This window comes from Corythoichthys intestinalis, chromosome 11 (assembly GCF_030265065.1).
Source record: "Corythoichthys intestinalis isolate RoL2023-P3 chromosome 11, ASM3026506v1, whole genome shotgun sequence".
Classification (NCBI taxonomy): Eukaryota; Metazoa; Chordata; class Actinopteri; order Syngnathiformes; family Syngnathidae; genus Corythoichthys; species Corythoichthys intestinalis.
Window position 1 is genome coordinate 33,306,637 of NC_080405.1, and position 16,730 is coordinate 33,323,366.

The following is a 16,730-nucleotide window of genomic DNA, read 5'->3' on the forward strand; positions in this document are numbered from 1 at the left end:
CAAGGAGGAGTGGAGAGGAGCCAAATACCACTAGGACTTACTGGACACTACGCAAAGATCCCAGGCAACTTTTCTTTACCATCAAGACAGTTACTGGAAATCTGTTGGAAGCTTGAGAGGGAAACTTTAACCTGTGTTCAACTCACGGCAATATAATTTTCTGGTAAGTAGATATTGCTGTAATGTTGCTTAAATGAGGTTTTAGAGCTTAATTTAGTTTCTTTTTTTTTTTTTTTTTTTTTTTTTCTACCATAACCTTTCATTTTGTTTTTCTAAAATAATATAGAAGTGGAGAAGTGCACTATTAAAAATGTGAAGAAACAGGTATTTAGTTGCTAAAGAGAAACAAGATGGCTGTTGATTAATTGTTATGCTGACTTAATATGACTTTTAAGAGAAGCCCATAGAGCTCATTAAAATTCGGTTAAAAAAACAAAAAAAAATCATTTAAATTTGAATCCCCACCCCTGTGCCCTTTTTGTTGTTGTGTTTGTTCCTTCACGCACATGATTGTTTCAATGCAGTGGCCAACAATTAAGCAGCACTCACACAAGTACACACGCACAAAGTAGAGTCAGGAGCGCAGTATCATAATATTCAGTAGAATTTTAAGAAAATGAGCACGAAAAGGTATCCGTCTGCAAGAATAACAAAACCACCTGTAAAATGGAAAAAAATTAAGACTAGTATTTGATGTTGATGCGGCAAAGCTAATACAACTATTAAAAACTCAACCAAGTGAAGGTGAGAGATTGGAAATATAGCAACAGAATTTCAATTGAATATCCTATTAAAATGAGTTTGCCTTTATTTTTTTAAGTGGTTATTTATTTGGATTTTGGGGATCACAGCACAAAGAGGGGGAGGTGGCAATTGAGACAGTGAAAGGTATAATGCAAAAACAGATAAACAGAAGAGACCATACCAATCTTTATAGGGGACATTTATTGCATTTGCCAATATTAAGCACTTAAACCTCTAAAAGAAGGCTCTCCCCGTTTACACATGGAAAGGTTATTGTTTACTATAACAGATAGGCTAATGTTGAAGTTGTTTTTGAACCATTTTTTGCATCATACATTTTGTCAAAATATATGTTGAATCAATATTCCAATCTTAAAATTAAAAAATATATGGTTTAGCAGTTCACATGTTTAACCAGGTATTGTTTACATAGTAAATCAATGTGTTTTAGTAAATGCTTACATAATAAATCCGACAAAATCATATGCGTATTTGAGTGGAAATGACCCAAAGAAATTTTAGATATCTCACCTGTTTTTTCAACTCAAGTCTAATTAATAATTCCTCATTTTAAAAAATAGTATTTATCAACTGCATTATTTAACTCACATTGCCATCTAATGGCTATGATGTAATGAAATAGCGAAGCAAACAAACTCATGGTTTTAAACATTTACAACAGTCTTGTCTACTACTGAAAAAGTTACATTTCATCAAGTATGAAACACTCATTTGTATTACAAATTAAATTGAGGTTAAACTGTTAACGTAAGTCTGTGCTTTTCTTACAATAAATCATAAAAATCGTTAAATGTCTACAGCAGTTGATACATTTATGATGCTGATCATAAATATTATTTGATATATAAAATCCTGCGCTGCCATGACAAGTTTAAAAATCGCCAGCAGAACATGGAATTGTATATTGCAGGGGTCCACAAAGTACGGGCCGCAGGCCGTATAGGGCCCGACTCCACATTTGGTCCGGCCCCCTGAACAATACCAGAGCGCATTCCGACTTTTTTTTTTTTTTTTCAATAGTGTTATTAATTTCCTGGATTTTTTCTGTGAGGAACCCAGAGAGGGTTATTTTGTTATTATCTATTTAATTAATAGTGTTATTATTATTTATTATTATTATTATATTATATTATATTGTTACTTTATTTACTTTTGTTCCGTGAAGAATCCAGAAAGGTTTATTTGATGGTGGCTTTCTGAAAAACAATCAATTTTTACATTTAGGCACTCCTGCAATCGTCACACTTTTTCTGTTACAAACTGACCCCGGCCCCTCATCCGAGAAGGGAAAAGTTATGTGGTCCTCACAAGAAAAAGTTTGGGGACCCCTGGTATATTGTATTAATTTATGATGAGTGCCAAACATTGTCCCGTTCACCAGGACATCACATAATATCAAAGTGGTTTTCTGTGAGCTGTGCGCCTGTAAAAGTCAAAACATAGAATCGCCCCGATGAACACCATGGAGCATGTAGCGTGCTAGAGTTTAGTACATATATGGTGATCGTGTTGGATTGTCTGACTCTTATTTAGTGTTTATGCACTGCCATCTTGCAGCCATCTGGTGTCTCAACTGTTATACTTAGTCATCCTGAAGACTTTTGAGTGCTCTTTTCACTCCTTCATACTTCTTCACCAGCTACTTGCATTCAGGCGAGGCAGTGGAGGCAGAGCCTCACCTGTCAGTCATGGAAAAAATAAAAATGTCATTATACTGTAGAGTACATTTTAATTTTTGTCATTTGGTATGTATTAATAAACAGTTTTCCATTCAAATCCAATAGGAAACATTGGCGACTTCAGACATCATGACGCAGACAGTACAACAAAATGAAAATGCAATGTATGGATGACAATATTGGTTATTCATTCATTTTTGATGTGGCAAATATACAGTGCTCTTCTCTTTGAAATTTTGGAGCCAGCACAGCAATGAATCAGATGATGCCAGAGTTGATTAAGAGGTTCTTTCCTAGCAAAACTCAAATCACACCACTTCTTTTCTTTTAAATGCTTCTTTTTTTAAATGCTTAAATGCTTGAAAGTCCCCTTCCATTCATCTATTTTTACAGGCTGAAGACCTGTCAAGGCGCCATTCAAGAGATAGTTGTTTTCCTTTTGTTCTCCTTCTTGTGAAATGTAACTTTAAAGTCCCACTTCTCCGTCATATAACATGCACAATCTAATTTGCGTTAAAAATGTACCTTTTCTGTGCTGATATCTCAGCACCTGACATTTCGATCCTGTGATGTCTTTGCTGCAAAACTTCAACCTCAGCTCATCGTTATTGCAAACTTCAGGTCATGTACTCATTTTGATGTAGGTTATCCAATAGAACTACTAAAGGTGGATCGGTTGATACAAATCACTTTTGTATCCAGAGAAGGGTCATCAGAGTAATCAGCATATCTTTTGTGAGATCTGAGGTCCTCATTCGTTATCCCCATTCACACTCGCAAAATCACAGAGTTTGATCGCTCCATTAGAATCTTGAGTGTTTGCAGGGCAGGGCTGCCTTGGCTTTGTCGGACAGTGGACTGTTCTGGCAGGCAATCGGGCGGACAAACTTTTTACTGTATGTTTTATTGTTTGGTAACTGCTCAGTATGGTTGTTTAATGTGATTGAACTGTGCACGATTTGACAAAATTGGGAAGATATCAGAGCACTTTTTTTGGTGGGGATTTGTTGCAGAGGACTGTCTGACATTACAGCATTGAGAAAGAACAGCTGTCTCAATCTCTCAGAATATTTAGTTGCACTGTTTCTTGTCTGTATGGAGCTATAATTGTCATATTGTTGATGATGGATAGCTGATGATGCACAACACGAGTCATTTTTTGCACAAAAAAAGCTTTTTATTCAATAAAAAACATGTGAAAAAGATAACAAAATTCAGTGCTGCCATGTCAATCATATTGTAGAACAGTGGCCATCTCGGTGTTCCTCCGTGTTTGACAAAGCCAAGGGAGCCCTGGATTTGCAAATATTCAAGATGCTAACTGCAGCTATCCAGAGTAAAAAAAAACCTTCACACCTAGGCAGCGACTCCACAGGAGTGTGTAGGGGGGTTGTCTGCTTGATTGCTTGTTTGAGGGGTCTATCGTTTGACAAAGCCAAGTAGTTAGTTTGTTATCGGGGTCATCTGATGCCTTTGTGGTCTTTCTTTATAGCCATAAAACCCCCCAGGACTTTTAGTGTTAAACAGTGGAAACTGTCGGAGTTTAATGTCAATAATAGCGTTGGAGCATACCGGCATTTTTAACGGTGTTACTTTTTTAAGTAGTTTGTAATCCAATCAATTACGTTTCCAATTTTTACGACGCCGTTTCCGTTACCAATGATATGAAGGGTGGTGTTACTACAATTTGGTTGAATGAAGCACGAGTTGTCTAATATTGTCACACACTGGCAGCCTGCCTGCAGAGAGCAGAGCAGGATGGAGGAGGAGGGAAGGGGGTGGTGACACCGTACCAGACGTGATGATGATTGGCTAGGTGGTCGGATCATGCCCTGCTTCACTGCACAATCTGGCAAACAGAACAATACAGCGATAATGGCGACGGGCCAGGGAATGTCAAAGGTGGCGTTCTCAAACTTGAATTACTTTCAATATTTAATATTGTTACTTAAAGGAATATTTAAGGATAGTATTCTGCTTACTGTGCAGTTGACCTTACATACAGTTTCAGAGATTTGCACTGGTTAATGGTCAGTTTACATTTGTGATTTCTTAACAGACTAACATTTTTGATCCAAACAAGAACCAAATGTTCTAAAATACTGTATATAGTGTCTTTATTCTTCAATCAGTTTTTATGGAATGTATAATGTAATAACATGTAGAACATGAAAAGTAACATCAGTTACTTTGCTGAGTAACTAATTATGCTTACAATGAGGTAACTGAATTACTAAATTTCTTTTTGGGAGAAGTAATTTGTAACTGTAACTAATTCCTTTTTTAAAGTATGAACACTGCTTTTATAGCACTTGTCTCTTGAAAATAAAAATGGCCATCAAAAATGGGAAAACCTAACAACCAAAAAAATGATGGGGGGAAGTGTCCCATTTCTTGCTGTGATGTGTGCGTGACTTCATCCATGTGATTTAGTCTTTTTGTCTGTGCAAATACAACAGGCCTTTGTGTTTGGGACATTAGGGCAGACATCAATGTTAGCTATAATTGTCGGGCTTTACATTGTGCATAGCTGTACTGTGAGTGCGTTGAGCAACATTGTAGTCGAGACAGACTAAAATTTGAGTTGGTGATGTACTGACTTTATCTGTAAGACTTTGTGCTCATAAGGTGTATGAGTTATGGTAGACCATTTTTATTCTGAGAGATGACAAATAGTGCAAAAGGCTACACATGACACACCCACTTGCGCACACTAAACAGTTTTCCATCCAACTCGTAAATTTGTCTCATCATTATCACCATTCCATTTGTTTGACATTTACCTTTGCAAAACACATGGCAACACTTTCTGTTCCCTTCATCATCAAAAAATGTTTGCATTAAGGATCATTTTCTTTTCTTCAGAAACATGTGCAATTGACTAATGGAATGCCAAAAGTCATGAATACAATACAGTACCTCAAAAATTAACACCAGATAGTAGTTTCAATAGCACGTTACTTCAATTCTCCCACTTTTTACATGAAATAGCATCGTAATCTGAAGAGTTACTTTTGCTATTGAAGTAGCCTAACTATAATTATGTTAATGAGCAAATGAACAAATTATGTTCAAAGAACAAGATGACTTTTTATTTAAGGACTTATGAAAATTTAAGTATAGAAGCACTATAGCACTTCAACTCGTTCAGTCATGGTCATGTAAAGAAAAGGCACACAACACACCTTTCCATTATGAAAACACATTAAAATTATATTTTTTAATTATTAATTATAATATAAACTGCAATTCGTAGTAGAGACAGTAACTGGCTTCAACTGCCGACAGAGTTGAATGAATGAATGGAGCCTTGTATTCCAATTAGAATGCCAATCAAATGTCCAAACATAATCAAAATGCCCTATATACTATACAATGAACCCCTCAATAGGAATAATTTGGCCACATTAAAGAATTTATACTCATTACAGCCGTGTTAGACTTTAATTAGAAGTCATGTATTATTGGTGAGTCAGGATATCCAAGCTATGTCCTGTCCATCCTAAGCGTTTTCAGTCTATTCGGAAAAAACGTGACTGAAAGTGTGTTTAAAGACCAAATGTGAAGTAAGTTTGGCCAACCATGTTCTTGAATAATATCAATGGCTAAACAATTATGAGCATATTTTCGTTTTTTTTTTTTTTTTTTAACGCAACCCTTCCAGATTCTTTGTTTAACCCATAGCAACGCCCTTGACAACGAAAATGCTTTTCTTCAACAATCTTCGGAAATGATGTCACAACAAGAACTGCGAGGGAAGTCCGCCATACACACAGTATTGTTGCATTGTTTCTTGGTGTATTGTTCTCAATCTAAAAAAAAGTTGTATGAGTGCCTGAAGGATAGCAGGGCACGTAAATGGACATCGTTTGTTCGCACTAAGCGAATGAATTTCACGCCATCATCGAGTCGTGTTCTCTGCTACAAAGACTTCGAAGATGCCTGCTTTCTCAACCGGTCTGCTTATGATCAAGGATTTGCAAAAAAGTAAGTGTGATTTTTGGATAGATGACTGATGACTTCGTCAAAGCAGAGCTGCCAACTGTTGTGGAACAGTGCTTAATTTGTAAATCATAAGGTGCCGACACGCAAAGTACATATGACAGCGCAGGGATGACGGCACGTGGACAGGTCCCGGAACATATTGTAATAGCCTGAATAGGGAAATAGAAAGGAGAGGAGTGAATGATGGCTTCCTTCACTTTATTGTGGCAACAGTTGAATAACAAATAACAAAAATAACAGCGGACTGCTGCAACATGCAACGCCAACTTCACTTTCACGCCGCACTCTTCTCATTTCCCGCTACGTGACCACTCTGCTGTCCGATGGCCCCTTCACGGGCCGGCACACAGTTACGGAAAATACATTATGCAGAAAATGGTGCTGAAAACAAACGCAAATGCCTACTTGCCATGCTGTGGGACTTTCCTTTTTTTTCTTTCTTTTCTATGTGCTTTTCTGACTCGTTTTGAACCATCTTCCTTCTTTTTGAAAAAAGACAGAAAATGCAACAGTCTTTTTGGCATGTTGAAATACCGTTTGATCCTGGCTGCTTGCTCCCAAGATGCCGCAAATTTCAAGTTTTTTTTTTTTTTTTTAAATGTCAGGAGTGTGATTTGTTAGTCCAGCTTCTCAGTGCACCAACAAATCTCCGACTCTTTCATATGACGTTAATTTTCATAAACTACATGCAATTCTTGGGATTTGTTGTGTAAATGAATTTATGCATATTATTATTCTATTTTATACTGTAATGTCCAAACTGCGTGTAATATTCTGATATAATGTTTTCGAGGCACCCTGAAGTGCACGCAACGTTGCTCGTTTTGGTCACGTGACGCGGGAGTGTAATAGAGAGGCACAGGCTCTATCTATCGCTCCGCACAGCCTGCCGAGAGCCCCAAGCTGTGTTTGTACTGTTAGCTCCATGTGTTAATAAAGAAACAAAGTTGTCAGCACATCGTGTGTTCGATACCTTTGTCAACAAAAAGCTCATAACAAGACACTATGCACGATCCATTTAAGAGACGCTGGGACTGGAGAGCTGTGAGTAGTCGGAGGCGAGGGGGCGTTGAGCGAGAAGCAAAACTTCGCGGTCGAATGTGGCGGCAGTCCGCTATTATTTTTTCTTACTGTTGCCACAATAAAGTGGAGCAAGCCATCAACGACTCATCTCCCTCTTTCCCCCCAACGTTTTCATATTATTATTTTATATGCACGAGAGCTGCCGGATCTGCCAAAATGAACATGAAGTCTGACTATTATTATTTTTTTAAACGACGTCATCAGATAGACAAAAACATAAAATTATGTGCAAATGCCTGTATCTTCAAATCATGAAAATAATAACAGTCTATATCTTACCAATCTTGTAATCTCGATGGGTCTTATCTCCATTCCATGTCAGGTAGTCTAGGCACATTGTTTGCATCCTGATTAGCGTCTGGCTCCAACATAAAATTCCAACCTCCTCTTCTTCCTCCAACTCTTCAAAAACTTGGATCTCCTCCCTTTCGCTCGATCTATCACTTATATCACTGTTTGAATCATTGTTTGAAGGGCTTTGTATGGCGGCCGTATGGACAGCTGCCATCGCTGTTCTCGGTGTGACGTATCACTTGCGGGTTCGTCCCCTTTCAGGCTCGAACTTCGGGAACGCGATTATTTTGTCAAATATACAAAATATAAATTATTTTTTCATGCTTTATTTGTTGGACAATGCTTAATTACTTTAATTGTGACCCTATTTGGCATGTTATAAAATTCACATTTGGTCTTTAAGGATCATTATAAAAGTTGGTACGTTGCAACAAATACATTTGCTGATTTTTCTTTCTTCTTTTTAATTTTTTTTTTTTTTTATTATTTTTTATTTTAAATATTCGTTAGAATTTTTTTGAATGGTAACAAAGTCGTTCTCCACATTTACACCGAATTGTGGGCAATAATGCACCTGTTAACCATTGAAAACATATATACTAGTAAATTCGAATTTATTCGGCATGTCAATTCACATTTATATTTTTTACATTGACACCACCATTTCATGTTAGGGGCCACTGTGCTCCTCAGGGTGGGAGGAAATTTAGTCTGGAGCCCTCTTGTTCAAATTGCATGCTCTTATTTGCCCAAAACTTCATAAAACCTCAAAATAACTTAATACATTTAATCAAAATATGCATAAAATTGTGAAATGTTCTAGACTAGTGCATAGTAAAATCATAAGGGTTGGGATACAATACATAACTATATACTGCATCTTAAAATGGCTGATAAATTAACTCATTCACTGCCAATGACAAGAAAAACAGAATCAAACTGTTGAGCTCCAATAAACATGATTATCAAATACTTTATTCAACTCATTCAGTGCCATTGACAGCCCAGACAGTGATCATTCAATACCAACACCCCAGTTCAAATGAATTGGGCGTCTATCTCCATACATGGCAAGGAATGAGTTAAGATTCTACTGGAAGCTTCAGCCGCTGTAAAGCATTGATGTAATAACCTTCCGAATATTTTTGAAAGCTCACTTGTCAACACAGACAGCTATTTTTTCGGGTTGTCCTGCATGATGATTTGTCTTTTTTTTCTGCAGGACAAAGAACTTGGACAGGGATCCAGGCCAAAAGCTAATAAGTGTGGAAAATGGGTCTGTGAGCTTATATGTAACGACTGCTGAGTGCCTTTTAGTGAGGGAACACCTCCCTGTGAAAGGACTTTCCTCGCTTCACAATGAAGGCCATTGCTATGCTCTGTTTCCTGATGGCTGCTGAGGTTCGAACGTCTCGGTTCATTCGGGACTCCCCGACTATGTCTGACACTTCTGAAGTCTTCAAGAATAATGTTTCCATACCTCGTCTACACTCACACCCAACCAGTCCGAGGGGCTCCTTCCCACCCATGTGCACAAATCCCACGGAGATTAGGCATGCTTTCAAGTATGTCAACACCATTGTGTCCTGTCTGATTTTTGTGGTCGGGATCATTGGCAATTCTACACTGCTGAGAATTATATACAAGAACAAGTGTATGAGGAATGGACCCAACGTCCTGATTGGCAGCCTGGCACTAGGGGACCTGCTCTATATAATCATCGCAATCCCCATCAACGTGTATAAGGTAAAGTGTGTTATTTTAGATTTCTGTTGGTGGTTTTGCTGCTCTTTTTCCCTTGACACAAACACAGCTAAGGGTTTCAGAATGATCAAAGAGCCAATACACCCACTCTTGAGGAAGACAAATCTCTGATATACAGTACATGATGTGGTAAAGCTCCTGACAACCTTTTTTTAGCTGCAATTTTAGCTTTAGTCGTTGTTCAATTCAATGTCCTGTAAATGAACTGACCTGGATAAATGAGAATATTCAGTAATAATATTATTTACTGTAATTTTCAGACATTTGTTTTCTACATTACAAAAAAAAAAGTAAAACAGTCTCACACAGCATAAAATTAAATATGGGGTCTCTGAATCAATCTTTGTTTTCTCTCTCTGGTTCAAAATAGCAGTCCATTTCCTCACTAGTCATAAACCTCCTTACACATAACAGCCCTAACACAATTGGCTTAAGAGCCCTCATGAGTTGTCATGAGGTAAACACACAAAAAAGTCAATGCTTTATAAAGCAAACAGAAAGTCATTCATTTTAAAGGGAAACTGTATTTTTGCTCACAAGTCTATAGTCAATGTAGTCTTTTAAAAAGGTCAAACTTCAACAAACTAATTCTAAGGGATCAATCTTTATTTTTATCACAGCTCCACAAAGTGAGATCATAGCCAAGACAAGTAAAATATAACCTTTATTTTTAAAACAGAAAATATCTTAATGAGTGTCCAAAATCATGGCACATTATTGTCAGTCCTACAGGGACTAAAATTAAGTAGCATTTTTACATTTTGTAAAGGTCTGTTCAACATTTCAACAACTGCTTTCACTACACCAAGACATCTCACTGTTTTATTACCATCTGGACAGTATTTAATTCATTATGTCTTAATGCTAAATTAAATTCCCTATGTGGACGTGGTTACATCTTGGCACAATCTGTAGTTAATTGTGGTTTTATTGGATGCACTAACTGGCAGCAATTGTTTCAAAAAGATGAAAACAGTCATTTTTAATCAAGTGCATTGTTGCCATATGTGTTGAAACATCCAGCTGAATGCAATGGAAGCCAGTCACGTTCACAGTGCCTGGTTATATTTCAGATTTATAACATTCATCTTGTCTTCTTTTCATATCCCAATTTAAGATTTGTTTTTGGTCAAAAATGATAAACTGAAAGGAATATACAGTATACTGTTTGTAGACATACAGTATGTATGTATACTGTATATATTTGAATGTATGTTAACTCATTCACTCCCAGCCATTTTCACCTGTGCAACCCCCTTCCCTCTCTGCCGTTTTACTGGATTTTGACTGATTTTGCAAGGCCCACAGAAAATTCTGTTTCATTGCTATATGCACATGGAACCCACCCCAAAAAAAGATTTGACTCTGTTCTTTCAGATGGAACAAAAAGTTAGTTCATATCGTTTTCCACTCTTTAGAAATCAGCATTAGAAAATAGCTTAGTTTGAGCAATTTTCCGATTTCTGATGAAAAAACAGAGAAATTGAGCTTTTTGTGAAAGCATACATTTCAAACATAACTGACTTTAACACAGGTATTTTTTGCTTTAGTTACATCCCAAACATCTGCATAATGTTTTCTTTTTACAAAATAACATAAACAACAATACAAATAGAGCTTTTGATAGCAAAGTAACAATTTATTTACACATAACTAACTGAGAGATGATGCTGTTGTGGCCATGACAGCCGGGTAAGCTTTTCCCTCATCGCCGCCTATCTCATAAAGATGGATCAGCATCGTCCGCTGCACTGGTAGTCCCGGTCGTTCTGCTCAGTCGTCCAGCGCCTGGCATCCCAGGCATCCTCTAGGTTGTTCTCCATTCGGTCGTCTTCCGCCGGCGCCCCGGCCGTGTGGCCCGGCCGTTTGTTGCCGTTGAATCGGGTTGCGGGTCTTACCAATTGCGCCACTGCCCTCCAGTGGCCAGTTTTATTGCATTAAAATGGATTTTCAGCTTTGTGCTTGGAAGCCAAATTGAATCAGAACCCAGAGATGTTTCTGTAAAAAAAAAAAAAAAACGTAAAAGACCTATAAATACATCTTTAGGACACTGAAACAATTTAAAAATAGAATGTATTTATACGTTTTTGGGAGCAAATGAGTTAAAGATGCACCAATACCGATACCAGTATCAGCAGGGGGGGGGGGCGATCCGGCCCGAAATGATGGCATTGGTATCGGCGAGTACCAACAAAGAGGGCGCCGATACCATTTACCAGTCCAGTATTATAACACTTGACTGCAGCCTTTATTTTCTCCTAACGCTCACTACACTCTCTATTGTGTGATGACATGTGACCACTTTGCATGCCAAGCAGCTATCGCTATTGGCCTGCTCCAGACCAATGAGAGCGGGCCAATAGCCGCTCTTAAACAATGTCGGGCAGCTTTTTCATATGGAGGAAAAACAAACCAGCTGAAATGGCGGCAGTCTGGAAATATTTCAGCATAGAAATTCCATCGATTACAATCAATGGCTGCATGCAAGATTTGCGGCCTGAAAGTTTTGAGAGGTGGAGTTAAATCGGCCAGTTTCAATACCTCGGACCTGATAAAACAATTGAAGACGAAACATATGAACGAACACAAAGAGTTTGAGGCTGCAACAGCAGGACTGCTGTCCAGAGGAAGGGGGCTGGACTGGAGCAACAACCCCTAGTCAGTTCACTTCGTCTACTTTACTTTTATTGTCTTTTACTGGAAGAAATGCCGCAGTAATTTGAGACCGGTTTCCAAAATAGGGTTGCCACCTTTCAGAAATAGAATAAGGGACGCCCCCCTCCCGCCCAAAGCCGTGCAGGCGACAAAAAAGGGACATTCCCAAAACTCCTAAAATGAATAGAAATGTATCTATTTATATATATTCTGTATTGGTTCAATACGGAACGCAACTTTTAATTCCCAATTCGGAAGGATTCCTTATTTCAAAGGACGGGTGGCAAGCCTATTCAAAAGTGCTGTAGAACTAAGCAAAATGAGCCAAGCTAAGTGGCTAAGTGTGTGTTGCTGCTGGTGCACAGAGAGGGAGGCTGATATAGAGAGAGGATGCTGTGGTCAATTATTATTACTTATACTTTCATGAAAGTTGCACTGTTTGGCCCTTGAGAGCCAAAACTCAAGGTTTAAAAAAAGTTTATTAATTATTCATTCATTGTATTTTTCCTTTCTTACTGTTGGGCTAGTATTATACATGATTTAGTTTCACGAATTTAGCACTATTTTGGCCTTTGAGAGCTAAAGGTTTATTTAACTAGTGTCACCCATAGCATATAAAAAGTTCTACTGGATCCCCTTTAATATATATATAATTTCAAAGTGGTATCGGTATCAGCCAATACTTCACAGCTAGCTATCTGTATCGGGCCCAAAAAATGGTATCGGTGCAACACTAATGTACAGTGGGGCAAATAAGTATTTAGTCAACCACTAATTGTGCAAGTTCTCCCAGTTGAAAAGAGAGGCCTGTAATTGTCAACATGGGTAAACCTCAACCATGAGAGACAGAATGCGGAAAAACAAAACCAGAGAATCACATTGTTTGATTTTTAAAGAATTTATTTGCAAATCATGGTGGAAAATAAGTATTTGGTCAATTCCAAAAGTTCATATCAATACTTTGTTATGTACCCTTTGTTAGCAATAACGGAGGCCAAAAGTTTTCTGTAACTCTTCACAAGCTTTTCACACACTGTTGCTGGTATTTTGGCCCATTCATCCATGCAGATCTCCTCAAGAGCAGTGATGTTTTGGAGCTGTCGTTGGGCAACACGGACTGTCAACTCCATCCACAGATTTTCTATGAGGTTGAGATCTGGAGATTGGCTGGGCCACTCCAGGACGTTGAAATGCTTCTTACGAAGCCACTCCTTTGTTGCGCTGGCTGTGTGTTTTGGATCATTGTCATGCTGAAAGATCCAGCTACGTCTCATCTTCAATGCCCTTGCTGATAGGAGATTTTCACTCAAAATCTCTCGATACATTGCCCCATGAATTCTTTCCTTTACACAGATCAGTCGTCCTGGTCCCTTTGCAGAAAAACAGCCCTAAAATATAATGTTTTCACCCCCATGCTTCACAGTGGGTATAGTGTTCTTCGGATGCAATTCAGTATTCTTTCTCCTCCAAACACGAGAACCTGTGTTTCTACCAAAAAGTTCTATTTTGGTTTCATCTGACCATAACACATTCTCCAAGCCTCTTCTGGATCATCCAAATGCTCTCAAGCGAACCGCAGACGGGCCTGGACGTGTACCTTCTTCAGCAGGAGGACACGTCTGGCAGTGCAGATTTGAATCCCTGGTGGCGTATTGCGTTACTGATAGTAGCCTCTGTTACTGTGGTCCCAGCTCTCTGTAGGTCATTCACTGGGTCCCCCCCGTGTGGTTCTGGGATTTTTGCTCACCGTTCTTGTTAACATTTTGACGCCATGGTGTGAGATCTTGCATGGAGCCCCAGATCGAGGGAGATTATCAGTGGTCTTGTATATGTTCCATTTTCTAATAATTGCCCCCACAGTTGATTTCTTTACACCAAGCGTTTTACCTATTGCAGATTTAGTCTTCCCAGCCTGGTGCAGGTCTACAATTTTGTCTCTGGTCAGGTGCCCTTCGACAGCTCTTTGGTCTTGGCCATAGTGGAGTTTGGAGTGCGACTGACTGAGTGTGTGGACAGGGGTCTTTTATAGCGATAATGAGTTAAAACAGGTGCCATAAATACAGGTAACGAGTGCAGCCTTGTTAGACCTCGTTGGAAGCTCTTTGAGAGCCAGAAATCTTGCTTGTTTGTAGGTGACCAAATACTTATTTTCCACTATAATTTGGAAATAAATTCTTTAAAATCAAACAATGTTATTTTCAGTTTTTTTTTCCACATTCTGTCTCTCATGGTTGAGGTTTACCCATGTTGACAATTACAGGCCTCTCTAATCTTTTTTAAGTAGGAGAACTTGCACAATTGGTGGTTGACTAAATACTTATTTTCCCCACTGTATATATAAGTATGATTTATGAATCTAACAGTATGTTCATAAAAAAAAAAAAAAAAAAAAAAAAAAAGATGTTCTGTTCCACAAAAAAAAAAAAAAAAAAAAAAGATTTATTTGAATCTTGAACGCTAGTACTACTACTGGTAGTACAACTAGTACTTGTGTTATTTCTGTGTCGTCAATATAAGTCATATAAGTGGGATTCACTCTAAAATGAGGTTTACTGACAGTGTGTGTTAAAAAGGCCATTAAGGTTTAGAAAAGTTGAGCTTTTTTTATTCAAAACACAATAACTTGAGACATTGCCCTGATGTTGAACTGATATGATCAGCCCTTAGGATAAATAATTCATCTGAAAGGAGACTCCCTGCACTGTTAGTTTTGGCTTTAACTTTCATACAATAGAGGAAACACAGAGGAATAGAATTTAGCCCCAATGTAATGAACTGTTCCCTAACCGCAAATTTGTCTGTTTTGATCATTATCCACAGTTAATAGCGGCGGACTGGCCATTCGGAGTGTATGTCTGCAAGATGATCCCATTTATCCAAAAAGCCTCAGTGGGTATTACCGTCTTCAGCCTGTGTGCTTTAAGTGTGGATCGGTGCGTATACTCGTAATTCATAACAGCTCTGCAGAACTGAAGTGCTCAAAGTATCTGAACCAAATGTGTATGCAATACATCCGCAGCTACCATGCAGTCACATCATGGAGCAGGGTGAAAGGGATGGGCATCCCTGTGTGGAAAGCAGTGGAGGTGACACTCATTTGGGTAATCGCTCTGCTGCTAGCAGTACCTGAGGCACTTGCATTCGACATGCTGGAGATGCCGTACAGAGGCAACAAGTTGCGTGCGTGCCTGATTCATCCAGAGCAGAAATCAAACTTTATAAATGTAAGTCGTACTAGGCATTATCCCAACCAATAACGTTACTCCATGATCTGAAAATAAATATCATGCCTAGAAAAACCAAAAGTTTTTAAATAAAATTAATGCTGAATATGCAGTTGGATACGTTCTTTAGAGTTGTTTGCATTACATCAATTGGAAAATGCACTTACTCTGAGTGTTTACATTGTTCAAGTTTTACCAAGACGTAAAAGACTGGTGGCTGTTTGGCATCTACTTCTGCCTACCGCTTGCCTGCACAGGAATCTTCTACACCCTCATGTCCTGCGAGATGCTAAGTCGCAAGAAAGGCATGCGGATTGCACTCAACGACCATATGAAACAGGTATGACTGCAAGAATTGTGATTATTGGGTGTGAGAGAAATGATTATTTCATGCTTTGTTGATTCTGAATTAAACATTACTATTAAAAAGCGTAATGCTGGTGCAAATTTAGTAGTATCTTTTTAGTATCTTTATTCAGACTATTTGTATTGCATATCTGAGAGCAGAGCAGCAACACGTCGTATCCGATACCTACTGTACATTTGATTTTTTTCATGAAGGATACGGATTCAAAAGTTGTACTCCATACGTAGTCAGAGTACAAAAAAGAAAATATACTTAACGTTGCTTGACGATGGCGGTGCTTTGTGATAGACGGGGGAATCATATCGTAGCCCTCTGTAATATTGTGAGACATTTTAACCTCAAGCAGCTAAGGTCAACCTAAAAGCCCTGAAGTTCAGTGTCGTTTTGTTTTTTTCTAGAGAAGGGAAGTGGCCAAGACAGTCTTCTGCCTCGTGTTGATTTTTGCTTTCTGCTGGCTTCCGCTTCACCTCAGCCGTATCCTGATGAAAACAGTCTATGACCAAAATGACCCCAACCGCTGTGAACTACTCAGGTAAGCAAAATACCTTACGTCAAGAGAACTCATTGTTCTCCATGTGGTGACTTCCTGTTGAATTCATTGCAAACCCCTGTCACCACACCCCACCCCACAACTTTTAGCTTCCTCTTGTTGATGGATTACATCGGCATCAACATGGCTTCCCTGAACTCCTGCATTAACCCCATTGCTCTCTATTTTGTGAGTCAGAAGTTCAAAAACTGCTTCCAGGTAAGAATGGCAAAACAAAATTAACAGGATATCTATCCAGCCAAATGCAAATAACAAAAACAAATGATTACAATGACAACATGGCGCAGGTGACGTAGGTGCTTACAGCTGGTTTTGTTTTGTTTTTCTGCTGTTGTCACAGCAAA

At 38.5% G+C, this 16,730-nt stretch overlaps 2 protein-coding genes across 2 annotated transcripts in view; one reads left to right on the forward strand and one right to left on the reverse strand.

The window, feature by feature from the left end:
• The window catches only part of LOC130924237 (endothelin receptor type B-like), a 19,934-nt gene continuing 3,204 nt past the window's right edge, over window positions 1–16,730 (forward strand). The window contains exons 1-7 of the mRNA XM_057850663.1: window positions 1–163; window positions 9,049–9,572; window positions 15,066–15,178; window positions 15,265–15,469; window positions 15,660–15,809; window positions 16,235–16,368; window positions 16,476–16,584. Coding sequence (XP_057706646.1) covers window positions 9,186–9,572; window positions 15,066–15,178; window positions 15,265–15,469; window positions 15,660–15,809; window positions 16,235–16,368; window positions 16,476–16,584 — 1,098 coding nt within the window. The 5' untranslated portion in view covers window positions 1–163; window positions 9,049–9,185. The remainder of the gene's footprint in view (window positions 164–9,048; window positions 9,573–15,065; window positions 15,179–15,264; window positions 15,470–15,659; window positions 15,810–16,234; window positions 16,369–16,475; window positions 16,585–16,730) is intronic.
• The window catches only part of polr1d (RNA polymerase I and III subunit D), a 22,761-nt gene continuing 17,194 nt past the window's right edge, over window positions 11,164–16,730 (reverse strand). Inside the window, exon 6 of the mRNA XM_057850679.1 lies at window positions 11,164–11,588. The gene's annotated coding sequence lies outside the window, so the exon portion shown is untranslated. The remainder of the gene's footprint in view (window positions 11,589–16,730) is intronic.